This window comes from Fundulus heteroclitus, chromosome 9 (genome assembly GCF_011125445.2).
Source record: "Fundulus heteroclitus isolate FHET01 chromosome 9, MU-UCD_Fhet_4.1, whole genome shotgun sequence".
NCBI lineage: Eukaryota > Metazoa > Chordata > Actinopteri > Cyprinodontiformes > Fundulidae > Fundulus > Fundulus heteroclitus.
Window position 1 is genome coordinate 34496357 of NC_046369.1, and position 17161 is coordinate 34513517.

The 17161-nt window shown below is 44.0% G+C and overlaps 1 protein-coding gene across 1 annotated transcript; it reads right to left on the reverse strand.

The window, feature by feature from the left end:
- Nucleotides 1-5840: 5840 nt before the first annotated feature.
- Nucleotides 5841-16227, reverse strand: amotl2a (angiomotin like 2a). The gene is made up of 11 exons (XM_012861232.3): nucleotides 16018-16227; nucleotides 14138-14941; nucleotides 13856-13994; nucleotides 12715-12859; nucleotides 12527-12619; nucleotides 10056-10351; nucleotides 9740-9924; nucleotides 9516-9617; nucleotides 9259-9419; nucleotides 8764-8946; nucleotides 5841-7705 (listed from the first exon to the last, which is right to left on the reverse strand). Exons 2-11 carry the CDS (start codon nucleotides 14857-14859, stop codon nucleotides 7629-7631), a joined length of 2103 nt encoding a protein of 700 aa, XP_012716686.2. The 5' UTR covers nucleotides 14860-14941; nucleotides 16018-16227; the 3' UTR covers nucleotides 5841-7628.
- Nucleotides 16228-17161: the final 934 nt, after the last annotated feature.

A 17161-nucleotide genomic window follows, 5' to 3' on the forward strand; every position in this document is an offset into this window, starting at 1 on the left:
TGACATATACAGTGCAATCATAGCTGAAAATATACTGTGCCAAAGGGTTTAATTTACCTTGACACAGGAAAATATCCATCCATCCATATGTATTTGGATATACCCCTACATGTGTTTGTAATATTTTGAACCCATATATTTTTTGGCACCCTATGTGACATATCAACACAAAGTAGTCCATAATTGTGAATTGGAAGAGAAGGACACTTTTAATATATTTTACAAATAAAAATCTGAAAAGGTACGGGCATGGCGTTTATAATCACAACCCCTTTGCTCTGAATCCCTGAAAAAAATCCAGTGCAACCATTTGCCAAGTCACCTGCGAACAAATGAATAAATAAATAGATACAGAAATAAATAGAGTTCACCTGGGTGTAATTTAAACTCAACATAAATCCAACATAAGCCTCAGGCGTTTGAAGAATAATAGTGAACAAACAAGCATCATGAAAACCAAGTAGCACAGCAGGGATTGGTTATAAAACATGTAAAGTTTGGAACATTTCATGAAGCACTGCTCAATATATCATCTAGAAAAAGAACATGGCCGTCCACCCCAGAGCACACGCTAAATGCTGCGTGGGGTAAAACGAACCTACTAACATCCCCAGGAACATAATATTGTGGCAGCTTCATGCTGTGTGAGCGGCTATCTTTGTCAGGGAGAAGAACAAGATAAATGACGTGAAGCTGGATGGAGCTATCCAAGGGGACCCGGAAGGAAAACCAGTTTAAGATTCCCAAAAACCTAATGCTTGAACGTCAGTTCAGACTCCAGCCAGAGAACTTAACCGTACAGCGTGAGCTACAATGGAACGGTTCACATCACAGCCCATTTGTTTGCTAGAACAGCCCATTGAAAGGCCAGACCTACACTCATTCCAGAACATATTGCAAGATCTAGATTCTCCGGAGTCAAATTCCTTGTTTGTACCCACAAACTTGGCGAATAAAGTTGATTCTGATTCTGATTAAAAACTAAGGTTCACAGATGTTTTCCATACAAACTAACTGAGACAGGACAAAGCTCTAATTCTCTACATGCGCAGCATTGGTAGAGAGAGACTCTAAACAACTTGCAGGAGGTGAAAGATAGTTTGACGAAGAATGGACTCAGGGGAGGATAAATGCAAATGCAGGAGACACTTTTTTTGCCTTTAATTATAAGAGTTTCAACTCTTTGCATCAGTTTGCTTTCGCTTCACAATCATGCACCAAGCTATGTTGGACTATCACATACATTTGAGGAAAATAGGAGTGAAAATGGTGAAAAACATAAAAACACATTAAGCAACAACAACAAAAAGGCACCAGTCCTATTTGAAAGAGGCGACAGCAACACAGCCTCTTCCCGCTCCTGTGTCCCGAACACAAACCTCAGCTCGAAAACAATAATGGAACTCTGTACGGGTTTGGCCCTCTTCCTGCTGGTGAAACACAGCTCAGGCCTCAAGCACAACGCCTTGACCGACGCTGCAACTGAAGCAAACGTAGAACAACTGCAGCAAGTAACCTTATTATGGGATATTTGCATTTTCTCAGCAAGAGCACTAAAATTAGAACAGTGCCCTGACTTATGTGGAAAAGTTGAAAGGGGGGTTGGGGGGTGTGAGGGGTTGGAACATTCCAAGTCTGCTGTAGGCAGGAAGTTTTGGAATCTCCAAGGATATCAAGGCAAAACACAGATCCACAGTTCTCTATCCAAATATTTCCTTCAGGCTTTTTGTTGAAAGTCAGATCATTTGTTGCTCCGTATTCCGCTGAATTCACACCAAACAAATATATAGTGATATAAACAAGGCCTTATTAACTTAAAAAAAAAAAAAATCTAAATTTTGACAACATGGAGTGCAGTAAAGATACAAACGTGGACATCCAGAACAAGTCTTTTTTGCTGACATCTGTTCCTGATGAATGCTGTGGTCAGGTGGGAACCACTCATAGTTGCCAGGGGTCAGAGTGATGAAATGATGATGATAAATGCATTAGACCTGACAGCAGTCCCAGTACTCAAAGCAAGAATCCAGATGTGCGTGGAATGGACACATGTCTGTTGATTTCATTGCATCCCGCCCTGACAATGATGAGATTCCACAGGGAATAGAAACAGCCATGTTTCTGGGGTCCCGTCCTCTCATCTCTCCCCTGCAGGCCCCCCCTCGGTCCTCAAGTCACTCCATGCTCAGATCAGCTGGGGGCTCATGTACTGACATTAGAGGCAGGACAGAATATATCTGAAACGCGAGCCGCGCGAACACAGACAGGACCAAAAATAAGGGTAAACGGCAGACACCGTGGTGCCACATGTGCCCCAGCTGAAACTGGAATTTAACAGATGGAGATTTATCGTGGCGGCTTTTTCTCAGCTGAGAAAAGTGGCACTTGGCTACAAAAAAAGACGCCCGCAGGAGAATGTTTGGCATCTGCGGAATGTCATTTCAAGCTCACTTGGGGAACAAGGAAGGCCAAAATATTTACACAGAGAGTCAAAGTCTACAGCGGACATTTCAGAAGGAAAAACTTCATGGAACTGTACCAAACTGACAAGCATGTATAGTAGCCTGTAGTTTTACGTTGATAAGTTGATAAGAGGACGTTTTTCCAAAGAAACACTTATTGCAATCAATTACATCATACATATGGAAACAGATGGCGTGTTAATCAGTCAAGCTACAATCAAGCAATTTAGAAATGTTTCCTACTTCTAACACTGCAGACTTAATCTTAATGAGATCATTTTTACACACTAAGAATATTCTGTGACAGATGTAAAACGTTGGGATATTTTAATGGCAGCATCATGCAGAAGAGCACATAATGTGAACTTGATTTAATGTAAACAGAATCACAAAGGTTGCATCCAGGTTGCTGTTTTTAACAGACTTAGAAAGCTAAGAAGGAATGTCCAGTCCCCGCACGGATACAACCTTTTCTGTCCTTGTGTACCTGTCTATTTCCTGCTTGTCAATGAGCAGGAGGCAGGGTACATCCCGGACGGGTAACTAGTCCTTCACAGGGCTAACAGCCATACTCTCCTAGACAAATTCTTAAGAGAGAGGAAGAGATGACAAGTCTTTTGCCGTTTGACTGGGTAGATCAGATGTACGTTGCAAGAGTTGGCAAATCACCTGATCAAACATCTAAGACAACAGCACTAAAAGGTCAACATCGGTCAAATGAATCTGGCCTTCATGTGATTTTCTGTCCCTTATACATCCCTTTGCTCTCTAGCCTGGGAGCTCTCTTACTGTTTAAGCCCTGCCTGAAGGCTTCTCCCTTCCTGTTCAGCATCTCCAGCATAAATCGAGATTAAAAACACATTTGTTTAAAATTGCCTTTGAATGTTCTAGTTAACTGAATCACCACTTTTTTGTTCTTTTTTATTTCTACATTCAATCCCTACTTGCTTTTATTCCTATACTTTAATCATGTAAAGCACTTTGCATTGTCTCTGTACTGAATTGTGCTATATAAATAAATTTGCCTTGCCTTGCCTTGCCTTGCCTTGCCTTGCCTTGCCTTGCCTTCCTCTTCCTGGTGATCCAGTGCTTGTCAATGACGAATCTTCCGGCCTGGTTTCCCAAAAATATATATTGAAAAAATGTATTTAGTCATTGCATCTCGACATGGCTTATAGAGTTCATCACTTTGTGTCCCAAAGTATGTTTGATAACCAGGTTTCTCGGCCAGAGGTGGGCAGTTCTGGTGCTCGGGGACAGGGGTCCTGCATGTGTTAGATGCGGGTGCGCTCCACTGCGCCTGAATCATGTAAATTCATAATATCTCTGGCATGTTCTCATATGCGGCAGCAAGCTTCTAACAACCACTTCGTTCCACTCAGGTCCCGTCAAACAGGAAACATCTTAAACAAGCGGGACACTGGCCACCGAGGACTGGACAGATGCTCGGCTGTAGAACCGAACAAATTTATCGAACTGTCAAAGCATTAAACCGGCTAAAGAGTGATAACAACGGAGCTGACACAACCCACAGGTCAGCTCTGAAAGTCAGCTTACCATCAAACCGCCTGGTTGGCCTAAATACACATTTAGAGATCAGTACTGAGAAGTTTCCCTAGTGCAACTGATAACGTATTATGTTATTGCTACGACTCGATTCAGATGAACTGTATGGATGTGTGCTTTTATTCATGGTACAGTAGTGTCCAGTGTTAATGTCAAAGAATGAGCAACTGTCCAGTAAATCCGAGACAATCTTCTTTGTGAGCTCATCTAATCGCACATGAATGACTCCTTTTGGTGGGGAGCGGCATTAGTGCTGTTGCTCAGACTGCGTTTAAGGGCATGGTTAATTTTAAAGGCACATGACACCTAAAATATGCCCCTCGTTAAAGGAATTTCATGGTGGAAATACTCTGCTCTAATTTTAGGGGGATGCGATTCCCCTCGCTGTTTGTTTACGGCGTTCATTCTGCTGCTAGATGTCGGGAGGATGAGGTTGTTCCGTACCAATCAGCCGTCCGTCCCAAACTGAAACCAGGTTAGCGGTGAAAGTAACGAGGTGTTAACACCAAAACGAAGCTGAATGATTCAGAGCAAAAAGATGTATCGATACCTCGTTAGCATAAAGAAACCTGTTCATCTGGTTTAGTCCATCGTCTCCGCTCAATATCAGACAGAAATAATTCGACCTTTTATCATCTTGGAAGCTACTACTTGGTGAAAATGAATAAAGTCTGGAGTTTAGATTTTTTTTTACGAAAATAAAGACATTACAAATTATAATATTAACAATGAATATGTGAAAATCGTACTTTTCTTGAGAACATAAAATCAACCCTGATGAGATGATAGGAACTATTTGCAAACATTGCCAGGCTGTTCAGCTAATGCCACTGAGTGAATTAGACTTTTCATTCATTTGGTGGTGAACCAAGTCTTGTCTTTGATAAGCCAAGAAAAATTCATAGGAATTCCTGATCCCAGGCATTTTTCCGCATTGGATAAACCAGCTTGGGTTCGGGTATAGGACCCAAACTATAAAGGCAGACTGGTTATAAAGTTCAGGAAAAACCCAACCCCAACATAAAGGGTGAGATGCTGTTATACAGCAGTGTGGCTGTCCTCGGTCAGAAGTTTAACCTCAGCATGGACAGAGAATACAGACTAATAAAGAAGAATGTTTTCCAAAAGACAAAGACGGATTTATGTGGTCCCTGCGACCAGAAACATATTTAGAGCAGTCACCATGATGTTCACTGCCACTGTGAACCACGGTGGGGGCGGCATCTTTTAGAGGGTTTGTTTAGCAGCTGGTGAAAAAAATGTCATAATGTATGGTGGTCACAGAAAAAAAGTATTTTTCTTATTTTAATCAGTCACACATATTCCAGATTATCAGACAAACTGTTAATGTCAGACACAAAAAGTAGTTTTCAAATTATCCTTCATTTTGTTACTGGAAGAAGGCCTTTCTTTGCAACCTGGCTGTAAGTGAAAACATTATTGACCTCCTGAGTTTACTGAGATTAACTATATTTATTTGGTTAATCATCCTGAAGACTTAAAAAAAAATACATTGGCATAAAACTACCATCCATCCATCCATCCATCCATCCATCCATCCATCCATCCATCCATCCATCCATTTTCTAACACGTCTATCCCTTGTGGGGTCACAAGGGGTGCTGGTGCCTATCTCCAGCTGTTCCCAAAGTTTATTTGCTGCTTAATCATTCCACTTAAAAAGAGAACAGTTTGAATGCATAATAAAAAGCCTAAATTAAATTGCTTGCCGGCTGATTAGCAGAGCAGTTGGTAGACTTTGAGGTTTTGACCCTGATTTAGCATAGAGAATGGAAATGAGACAGACAAGGGTTTTTATCAGACATATATTAGAAATATTTATTTATTATTGTGAAATGTTAAGGCATACATCCAAATGTTTCCTTTACAAAAGTTCACAGCAACATCAAATCGGTTCAACCAGCTGAAGCAAGGCGCTTTACTAGGCCCTTTGTTTTTCTTTTCCATCAGTTATAACTTAAACACGCAATACATCTTTGGCACCACGACACAAAATAATCACATGTATATATATATGTATATATATATATACGATGACAAGAAACAAACAAAATATATTAACTTTTCTCACTTCAAATTTCCATTCATGTAAACAACATTCCAAAAAAATAATAGGACAGTATGTAACCCAAACTGAAACATGGCATTGACCGGCAAATGGACCATGATGGGAAATATGAAACTAATGGAGAAAAACATATTAAATGTGAGGTTTTGTTTGCTATTTGTGCTCTTCAGAATATAACTTTAATGAATGCTGTTTGATAAAATAAACGTCAAGAGTGAAAATTGGATGATAAATAGATGATAGCATGTGAGCTTCGTGTGATTTTAGTGGCTTTTAGCACTAAACGGTAGAGAAAATGATGGCATGTTCCAGTTATATACAGCACAACATTCTGGAAAATAGTAGTCTGCATTCAACAGTGTTCAGTAATCCTACACTAAGCAAGAGAAATAAATAGAACATTCCTTGTTAAGCATTTAGGCAACTCTGATATGTGAACTATGGTAAAAAACTCTGCTGAATATAACACAGTGATGGAGACAACAAATAGAATAGCAGATGCAGGACAATTATAGTTAAAAAAAAACCCTCTTCACACATGGTAGAACCAGCTACCAGCACTAGGGAGGAAATAAACTGCCCAAGAAAAGCCGGCGTACGAGCATACGAAAGAATGCGTGCCATTTTAACAAGGCCGAGGGGTCAGACTTTAGATAGCCTTTTTCTTTAACTGGAGCATTCCCTCAGCGAGGAATGTGAGAAGATTAGCTCCAGTGTGTCATCGGAGGGGAGCGAAATGCTGGGCATCCGCCATCTGAGGCCCCAAACATGAACTGGGGATCTGGAAAATTGGGCCCCAGTGAAATGTCGTCAATCCTCGGCAGCTTTTTTAAGAGTGGAGGAGCGTGCGTCTTGCAAGCTGTGCATTCAGCGGAAGTTTCTAAATCCTCCAGCGAGCTGCAAGCAGGGGTCCCGGACGAGTTTAAGAGAGAGGGGAGACTGTTCATTTAGGGTGGAGCTGTTTCTCAAACACAGCTCCCAAATGGAGGCCATTCTTTTTCTGAGCATCTGTATAAATAGATATTACTGGAAGAGAGAGTGTGGCTATTGGGATGCCACAGTAATTTCAAGATTCAAGAAAGCCAAGCTGAACATGGAAAAGTAAGAAAATATGAATAATAATAATAATAACAATAATAATGAAAATAATAATAATGAAAATAATAATAATTTTTCTTCTCAAATTGAAAAGGTGGAGCACGTCAACAGTCACATGACAAAAGGAGCAGCATTTACAAATAAAAATCCAAATTCACAACTAATGACAAACAACATGCAGTATCAGCAGCCCAGTTCCTTTTGCATCGCAAAATACTGTCCAGGTACCGTGTAGTTTACCCCCATTCACTTGTGAAATGTGCAGAAACGGCCAAAGGAAAGCGCCGCTCTCCTCAAAATCCCAGTCCTACGCTCTGCACTCTGCAAGCCGCTCACATCGACTGAAGACCTTATCTCCTCTCCTCGGGAAAACGTTTCTGTCACCATTCGGCCTCATTAGCAGCAGTCACGGCTCATATGAGGATTTCTATCGCCTCTGCATTGGAACTCTTGAACATCTTGAGCAGCGCCCTCGGCTCCTCCGAAGTGCCTAAAGTGAACGGAAAATGGGAGAATTAGAAAAGTAAAGTTGCTATGCCAAGTCAAACGTCATTACAACTCTGGGTATGTAACAGGGTGCTCGTATGTACCTGGATCAACTATGTCACAACATATTACCACCATTAGAAGACTGTCTGGGTACAAAAACTGCTGGGTTATTTATTTAATCCAACTGCTAGATTTATCCTGTTGATACAGACCAGAAATCCCACAACAAATATGACCCAGTTCGTTGAATTAAAGCGACTATAAGGGGCCTCGTCATTTTTCACTCACCACCACCAATTAGCCAATGAACTGATCAGACTTCACTGCACTTTTTCCACGGCGTAAAATAAGACAGGGTCGGTAAGTAAGAGGATGCTGTTTAAGAAAAGGACTGGCAGTGGGTTCTGCTGGTGCCTTTAGTTCACGCTAGAGAACAAGCTTGTTCACTTAAGACAACATTAGCCTTTTACCTGCAACAAGGCAGTGCTAGCTAAACACAGTCGCCAGCCGACACGTGGATCTCAGCCCCATGAGGGTTTTCCTCGGGGTGGATGGAAGCTAAACGGATTGGCTTGATATTAACTCTGACTAAAGAACTTGTCATAGAGTTCAAATAGACCGGCAGTATTTTATACAGTTTTATACATGGAGTAAAATGTGATCAAAGTGAAATTGTCTATAAAAGTTTTATTAGACGTTAGAGTTAGTTTTTCTACCTAATCAATTTTAACACAATCCTTTTCACTCAATCATTACTTCTTTCAAAAGGTTACAAACTAGTTTTACCCTCTACTTGGTAGCTTTAACATTGGCTATTTTCCCTTTCAGCTATTTATGGGTTAAAAAAATAACCCCTATCAACCTCGACCTGGATCGGTCAACATCTGACCCAGGACGGTGTTAGCAAAAGAATGTTTTTTTTTTAACCCAGAAGCTTTTGGAGAGCAGCTGAAATGTAAATAGAAATGTACAAGATGAACTTCCCACAACCCTGGATGGTGGTCATCGGCTGTCAATGATTAGATGTGTTAGACAATTTGAGCAAAGATAAAAACCCACCCATAGAAACTGCTGGATTCCCTTCAGTGGCCTGTGACTTGTCCTGCTCTGCTATGACCTCCAGCTCCTGCGTGGCCTCATCACTCTGGGTGCTGGAGTCTTGGGTCGGCGCCTTGGCCGGGACAAAGGACGGGGTTTTTTTCAACGCGGCAGCACCTGTCTGGTCATCTGAGAGGCTCTTTCCTAAAAAAAAATGCAGACAAAGAGGAGGACACTGTTTAATTACCCACTTTCCTCCACAATTACACACCCCTGAACATCTGCCCCTGCGAGCTCTTCCCACGACTATTCCTGATCGGGCTATTCTGGAGCGCGAGACGACATGCATTCCAGTATAAAAACACGTCTCCTATTTGAGTAACACCAAAGAGTCGCCTCCTTCTCCCTATTTTTATTTTTCTTAGCATGCATACGTCCTGTCTGGCTCCAGCAGTTGTCACATGGCGTCTTTTAAGACTACAGGAATCTCATGAAGAACAAAAAACAACAACTCACCTTTACTCAATGTGCTACATGTCACGGTGTTGATCGTGGGGACGGATCTGGCCGGACGAAGCCCCTGGCTCTCCAGCCTGCCTTGCTCCCATCTGGAGCGCTGCTGGAGCACTTTGATCACGGCATCCTTCTCCAGCAGCCGGGCGTGAAGCTCACGGATCCTTGACACACGAGAAACAACGTTGAGTTCACAGCTCCACGAAGCAGCAGGCATAAACCACGATGGCAGACGCAGCCGAGGGAAGGAGGAGGAGTACCTGTTCTCCATCTCCTGGTGTCTGTGACTTGACAGAGACAGGTCTTCGTTGAAGCTGCTGTTAGGCGAATTCTTGGGTGAGTGATTGATGATTGTCGTATCCCTGGAAGTGATCGAACACAGTGTTGCTGTGACACATTCGACACTTAGCAGTAAGCTGATGTGATTTTTAACATCCGTGAATTAATGAGACTCTGGGTGAACCCAGGTAGAGTTTCAGCACACCTCTGTGCCGCCGCCGTAGCCGCTGCATCCATGGCAAACTGCCTCATGGTGCTCTCCTCCAGATACTTCTGCTCCCATTTGGTGATGTCGGCCTCCAGCGCCAGGATGCGCTCCTCTTTTTCCCTCAGCTCCTGCTGCAACGTGGACGAGCTCAGCTCTGACGCTGTGAGGTTGGTCGTCTGGTTCTGGCACAGATTTAAAAAAAAAGACCACAATAGAGCGATTAACTAACAGTTACACCCATATTTACCCTTTTTTTCCCCTCCCAACTGACAAACTTTCCATGATGCAGATGTTAATGACTTCTTTCCCTAACCTGCTGTGCCCTGAGGCTCTTCAGCTCCTGCTCCAGCCGGGTGCGGAGCCGCAGCTCCAGGACCTCCCTCTTCTCGCACGCCGCCTGCAGCTGAGCGAGGGCGCTCTGCAGCCGCTCCACCTTCTTCATGTAGGCCGTCTTCCGGTGCAGCTCTTCCTCCAGCTGCCGGTTGCGGCCCTGCGCCGAGGACAGGGCCTGCTCCAGCCGCTCGCTTCTGCGCTGGCACTCTTCGCCAGACAAGCGCAGCTGCTGGATCTGCCTCTCCAGCCGTTCGCGCTCCCGCTGCTGCTCCTCATCTGGCGTGGCGAAAACAGGGATTTAAAAAGAAAACAGGTGATGTGAAAAAAGGCCGTCAGCTGCATTTTCTCTTAAAAGAAATCAAGAATCAGTCGAGAGTCTTTATTGTCGTTATGTCACCATAATGGCATTATGTTGCTCAGAATTCGCACATAACACACAAACACAAATCAAGACCCTTTAGCCAGAAATGCTGAAGTGTCCATCTAGGGACCAATTTAGGGTCAGTCAAATGACTGAGCAATCACTTGGACTTAGAGCTGCATTCTTTTTAACGTGGCCAACAAGACACAGTTATACAAAGCATGCGGTTCGGCAACATGTCAATTCGCAATTTGCTCTCTAAGCTAACAATGAATAGAATGTAATTGTTGTACATGTAAGCTTGGAATCAGCAACAAAAGAAAAGAAAAACCTCCTTTATTAACCTTAAAGCTACTTTCCATTTTAATGAGCATTTTAGAAAGGAGAGCAAGTTTTATGGCTCCCCTGTGCCACTTTAAAAAGGGGGCTGATTACACAACACAAGTGCATGCCTGTGGAGGGAATGCAGACTTCCTCTTATCCACTTACGCACACAAGCGTAGCTTTGTACTGGCAAAAGCCCTGGAATGCTTCTAAGGACGTGGAGTAAACAAGCAGCTCAAAATATTCCTCAAGCAGTTCTTGTTAAAAAAATAAACATGGGCGACACCTCCCTTGACTGTGTTTTTATTTGTGGTTTTAGCCTGTGTGGAGCTACGATTAACAAACATTTTTTTTCATATCTAATGTCTCAAAACTACCAAATGCCAAAGCTGGCCTGTCCGGCCGCTGCTGACTACATCCCAGCCCATCCTTAAAGGAATGGTTCAGAATTTTTAAGCAAGCCCAAGGCTTAAAAGACCACTAGCAGGTAATATCTTATGTGCAGTAGATACTACCTGCTAGATATTATCATTATTTTACATTTCAGATCAGTTGTTGCCGGAGGCTAATGCTAACGGCTAGTCTGAGAGAAGACAAGACCAAAACACTTTTGCATCACACCAGTCGGTGCTATTTTATTAGCTTTAAACATCATCATGTTTGCATTGGTTGGTTATTGAATCAGCAGCCAATAATTAGTTACACAGCAAATGAAGGCAGTCTGCAACTTACAGCGTGAGAAAAAGGACTAAGAACAGAGCGCGCAAAGCCTTTCTGGTCAGACTACCTGTCTGATATGCTAGCAAAAATAGCCAAAAAGGCCTATCAATAGAACAATATTCCCCTAAATGGCTATAATATTTTGCCTTACACACTTTTAGATCAAAAGTTACAGTGACTCTTAGTGGATGGTTGATACCAGAAGATCAATGGCGCTGCACGCCTCTGACATCAATTTCCTGTGCAAATAATCATCAGTTTGTTTAAAAATAATCACCTGATATAAACCAGACCGGTTTTTTAAAAAGTGTTTTAATAGACCCCAACAATGTCTTTGAAACTAACGTTTTTTAAGATGGCAGAAGTCCACTTTGGTCTTGAAATGATCTTGATTTAAACTAAACGACAACTCCAAGATAGTTGTCCCCTTTAACATATGAACTGCATATGTCCTTCAGACGGAACCTCGCTTGAATATAAACTGATCTGAAATATCGTTTTAACACCAGACGAAAGAATAATAGAATGAGCTAAAACAAAGTGTATCAGTTTCCTCTGCTACCTAGAGGGAGAGATGAAATGTTCACAGCTGGCTGACCATCATTAAACCATGGGGTAATAAAATGCCCAAACAAGGAGAGCATGCAAGCCAGGGGTCAAGCTGAGTTAGGTCAGGATGCCCTGGAGTCCCAGACTTATTAGTTCCCTTAGAGAAAGGAAGTTGCGGTGATGCAAAACAAAGAAAACAAAAAAGGCTGGAGGTTCAGGGAGGTGAGAACGATGACAGAACTGCCAGAAATACCATGAAGTCCAAGAACACAGGTCACCTTTACGGTGTTTAAAAAAAAAAAAGGCCCAGTGTCTATGCTGACAGATGTAGACGTGTGTGTCATCAATGAGGAGGACACCAATCGCTACTCAGCCTTGTTAATGCTACTGTCAAATGAATCACACAGAGGCCTGCTTTGTTAAAATCCCGTCAATTACTGTCTGTCTCGGGCAAATAGGTGAGAGGACCAACGAGACTAATCCAGATGTTTACTCACTTTGCTCCAGGAGTTTAACGAAGACGTGCTGCCTCGGGTCTGTGGACTCAGCGCCACCGGCGGCTCTCTGTTTGTTAGCTGCTTCAAGTTGCTCTATGCAAAGGGAAGCATTCACAACACAGCGTTACGCACATACGACACATCAAAAAGCACGTACCCACGCCTCAAGACACAAGGGGAAGAAATACCTCTGAGGTCTCTGTTAAAATCGTGCATCCTCTTAATCTCGGCCTCCAGTTTATTCCTCAGGGTTTTCTCCAAGGTTTCCCTCTTAGCAGAGCCTCTCATCAGGGTCTCGTATGCCTCGGATATCCGCTGAATCTCCAGCTCCAGCTAGGGAGTAAACACAACAAGACCAGACGTTTCTTTGGATGTCTAGACGCAGGTTTATGCACCAGAGAGGGTAATGAGTCATTCCTGCAATTGACAACTATGCGCCACTGAGGGAAGAGAGTTAAAATTCCTGAAAGGGCACTTATGGATCTCCTGGTTGAGCAGCAGTAGGCCGTCTTTTACTAGACAAAAGAGGTGAGATGCTTTGTGAGCATTCCCGAGTCTGGAACGGCGAGAAAACGTTGAACATTTGCTCAACAATGCCGGCCATTCACAAAAAACACGCTTCAATGTGACCAAACGGTCAGAAACTCCAAAGTCTGATCAGTGAATTGCACCATTGCTGGGCACCACCAGCTCACATGAAACACAACGCTTTTTAGTCTTAGCATTATTTATTAGTTGGAGGAAGTGAAAAAGCTACAAGAATCGATATAAAAGAAACTGTTGCCGGTGTACTGCCGCTACAACAGAGAGGAAGGCTTTGGCTGGAGCTCGTCATCTGGTCTGTGCTCAATACTTCACTCTTTGAGTACAAAATGAAACTGCTCTTTGTCTGGGATAAAGAGGGATCTAAAAAGACAGGTGATGTGAGAAAAGTGTCAGAGGCATTCTGGGACGTTGCCTAAGACCCTTACATGAATAATTACTGTCCACCCATGGCTGGAAGGCCAGAAAGAAGCATTCTGAATGCTGGTTAGCTATGGTTCTTAAAACGAAATGGCAATCGGCAGGTCAGAGCTGGCAACAACTCTCTGATTGGCCCGTCTCCATGTTAACACCCTAAAGCTGCAGCTATTTGGACGTCCATTCTGGGTTTTCTACCCTCGCTTGAGGTGTTCCCCCGTTCAGCGCAGGCCAAAGCAACAAGCGCACTCCGCCCTACAAAAGCTGAACAGGCTTCCGTAGCGGGATGCGGGTTGCGAGGCCAGAGAAGGACAACCAGGTGTAAGAGGAAAGTCGTGCGTCGTGAGGGGTTGGGGCTATCTTGCTCACCTTTTGCAGTCTGGCTGCCTTCTGGATGTACACCTGCAGCTCCTTCCTGAGCTGCTCATTCTCCCTCATCAGCGCGTCATTGCTGGTGGAGGATTCACTGACGCTGTTCTGAGCCACCTGGGCCTGAGCAGACACATACCTGCAGAGACCAGACGTGAGTGAGTCACCACAACACACCTGGAAAACCACAATAATGACGAAAGCGTGCTTTGTCTGCAGTTCTTTGATTTGTCCTCATCTCGGTATCGTCAATGGATCATAGAATCTGGTTGTGAGGATTACCTGTGGTGCTGCGAGTAGAACGGGGGAGGAGGGTCCTTGTGGTACTGCACGTGCTCCTGCGAGTAGCTGAGCATGTATTCGGGAACCCTGGCGCACAGAGGGTAGCCCGGAGGAGGTCCCCGCTGCTCTGCGCTCGGCTGGCTCTCCGGTCGGTGCGGCGTCGCGGCGTTTAACGCAACGTTGTCGTAAAGCTGCGGGTAGCTGTGCGAGGAGGTCAGAGCCACGGGGTCTCTGTGTGCGTTCCTCTCCAGAGAGAGCTGCAGGAGCCTCTCGCTGAGGGAGCGAGCGTGCTCCCGCTTCAGATCCCACTGTCCCTCGCTCTGAATCCCCGCCGCGTCCATGCCAGGGCCGTCCTCTTCCAGTTTCTCCCTCTGGGAGACGAGGTACTGCGAGTGTGCTTTAGCCTCCTCGTAGGTTGGCAGCTCCTCCCTGTGGAGCTGATAGAGATGAGACATGGGGCTCTCAGAGGGCAGGCAGTCCCCCTGGTGCTCCTGCCCCTGAGGCTCCTGCCGCGTCGACATCTGCATGTACTGGGTTTCCTCCTGCGTGAGGCTTTCCAGCGAGGAGCGGGGACTGCCCGTGCCCCCGCCGCTGCTTCCTCCGCGCAGGGCCTGCTGCTGGATGGCCAGGAGAGTGCGAGTGTCTGTTAGGTTCCCATAGCGGAGCTGCTCCTGGATGAGGCGATGCAAGACTGTTCCGGAGGAGTCCTCCCCTGTCCTCATTTCAGTCAACAGGAGATCAGTCCAAAGCTTAAAGAAAAACCAGGGTCGATGTAGAAGCGTTGGCACCTCAACAATCACGCATCTGAAGGGAAAAAAGGAGTCTTGATCAGTCTTGGACCACCACCATTTCACCCCTTTGTAGTTCTGGTTGTTTCATACCCAACCCTTTCAGGTCTTTTCTGAAAAGTTTAGACATTTCATACCTGCGTAAATGACTGATGATTTAAAGTAATTTACTATAATCTCCGGTCTTCTGCAAGACAGTTAGGCAATGTGATTCTATGACGCTGATTATGTTTCTTCAGAAGTAAGTAGCTCATTATTTTGGTATGATCTGTCACATTTCATAGGAATCAGCTGGTCCAGACCTGAATCGGAACAAAGGTCACTCTAAATCGGGTTTATTATAACACCTTCCGACAATATTTAGAAATGTAATTAAAGTTTGGAATGAGATTTCATTATTTATATGTCTCCGCAATTCCTCAAAACACTTGACTTCCAAGAAAAATAAGCTGATGTGAAATGAGTATGAGATGGTTGGTTTTCAGGTGCTAAAGGGGGAAGAGAAACGGGGAGAGGGAGAGGTGAGATGGCAAACTAATCGGGACCCACCAGATAAACTCTGGACCGGCCAAAGAACATTACTGATTAATACAGTTAATGCGCTATTGTTATAAGACTTTAAATATCCATCCATCCATTGTCTATAGCCGCTTATCCGTGCAGGGCTCTAAGGGGGGCTGGTGCCCATCTCCCACCGGGGACTGGTGGAGAGGCACCAGTCCAGCGCTCACCGTTAAATGTTTCATTATAGTAGTTGTTGCACAATACCTACCGCTGTATTACGCGAACTATTGCTGGAAATACCCTTGAGGGTGATGTCACAACAAACTGAATTTGAGTGCCAACACACACGTTCACAAATACGAAACAAAGAATTAATAATCAAATAACACACATTTCTTTAGCTTATATGTTGTATCCATATAAGACTGTAATATAACTCGAAACATACATATGTGTAAATATATAGCCTATATTGTTCTTTGAAGAGCGGTTGACAAGTTTATCCGTTAAACATTCGCGCATTTAAACTGGCCGAAAGCGGGGGAGAAAAAAAACAACAATTATAAATCATAAGTAAACCCAACTTACCGCGTCTCATTCCAGCGCAAAGTCTGATAAGAGTATGGCCTTGAAATATTCTGCGGCGAGCTTCTAAATCCCGGCTATAGTTCTCCACGGCACGCGGACATGTGCGCGCTGACTGGGCAGCAGCAGCGAACTGAGCGCGAGCGAGCTGCGAGCCGCGCGGATATAATGACTGATTGTTCGCTGCGCCAGGAATGAGAGGAATGTTAAGGCTCCGAGTCCCTGTGGGATCAAAAGCAGGAGCACAGAGGGGAGGAGGAGGAGGAGGAGGAGGAGGAAGAGCGTGGAGGAGGGGGCGGGATCCAGGGGGGAGAAAATTTATTCAGGGCTGCAGCAGGCAGCCGAGGTGCTGCGCGATGTTGAAGACTTATGTTGTTTTTCTATGAGAGGAAAATTTTTAAATACCTGTAGCTTTCAAGATTAAAGAAGATACAAATTAATGCATTTATGCATAAAGCGATTTTTTTTTTTTTTACTGGAGAGCAGGTAAATGCAAAAAAATATGAGGTCACAGAAACATCTGAGGGATGTAAGCTATAAGGAAATATGATTCGTAGGAATTTCATGAGAAAGAAAAAGAAAGAAAAAAGGTCAAAGACCATTCAAATGTGGGAGAAGAAAATTGCGAAGGTTCTTCTTGCACTTATTTATCGTGACCTGGAGGAGAACCCCCCCCCCACTCCCTGTTTTTGAGAAAAGTAAGAATTCATTTTTACATGGGCCTTTCACAAATCGAAAAAAACATTGTGGAGTTTTTCCTGTAAAACCAAATTATGCATACATCCATATGAGATGGGATCTGTTTAAAAGTAGCCTTTTAATTTAGCCCGGAGTTGACACTACGCCAAAGATCGCTCTGCCCACATGGAAGTCTACCCCAGGCCCATCTACTCTCCAACACCTATGGCTCAATGCAAATACTCTGATAGAGGGATAGTGCGTCAGCGGTCAACATGAGAAGTACTGTCCGAATAGTGTAGTCAGTAAGGAAGGAGGTTAGAAAAGTAGCCTGTATGCTACCTACTGTGGCTAATTTTGCCTAGGAACCCCGTGACGTCCCTTACCAGCGCTAGGAAGCCTTAAGGTATCCCACAATCGTTTGAGTGACATGACTTATAACCACAGCCCCCTCACAGAAATCAACACA

Excerpts from the sequence above, each read along its gene's own strand:
- amotl2a (XM_012861232.3), bottom strand. The coding sequence starts at position 14,859 with ATGAGGACAGGGGAGGACTCCTCCGGAACAGTCTTGCATCGCCTCATC. Across the intron at positions 13,995-14,137 it reads TTCTACTCGCAGCACCACAG|GTATGTGTCTGCTCAGGCCC; the intron begins GTAATCCTCACA and ends TGGTCTCTGCAG. Across the intron at positions 9,618-9,739 it reads GCTACGGCGGCGGCACAGAG|GGATACGACAATCATCAATC; the intron begins GTGTGCTGAAAC and ends GATCACTTCCAG.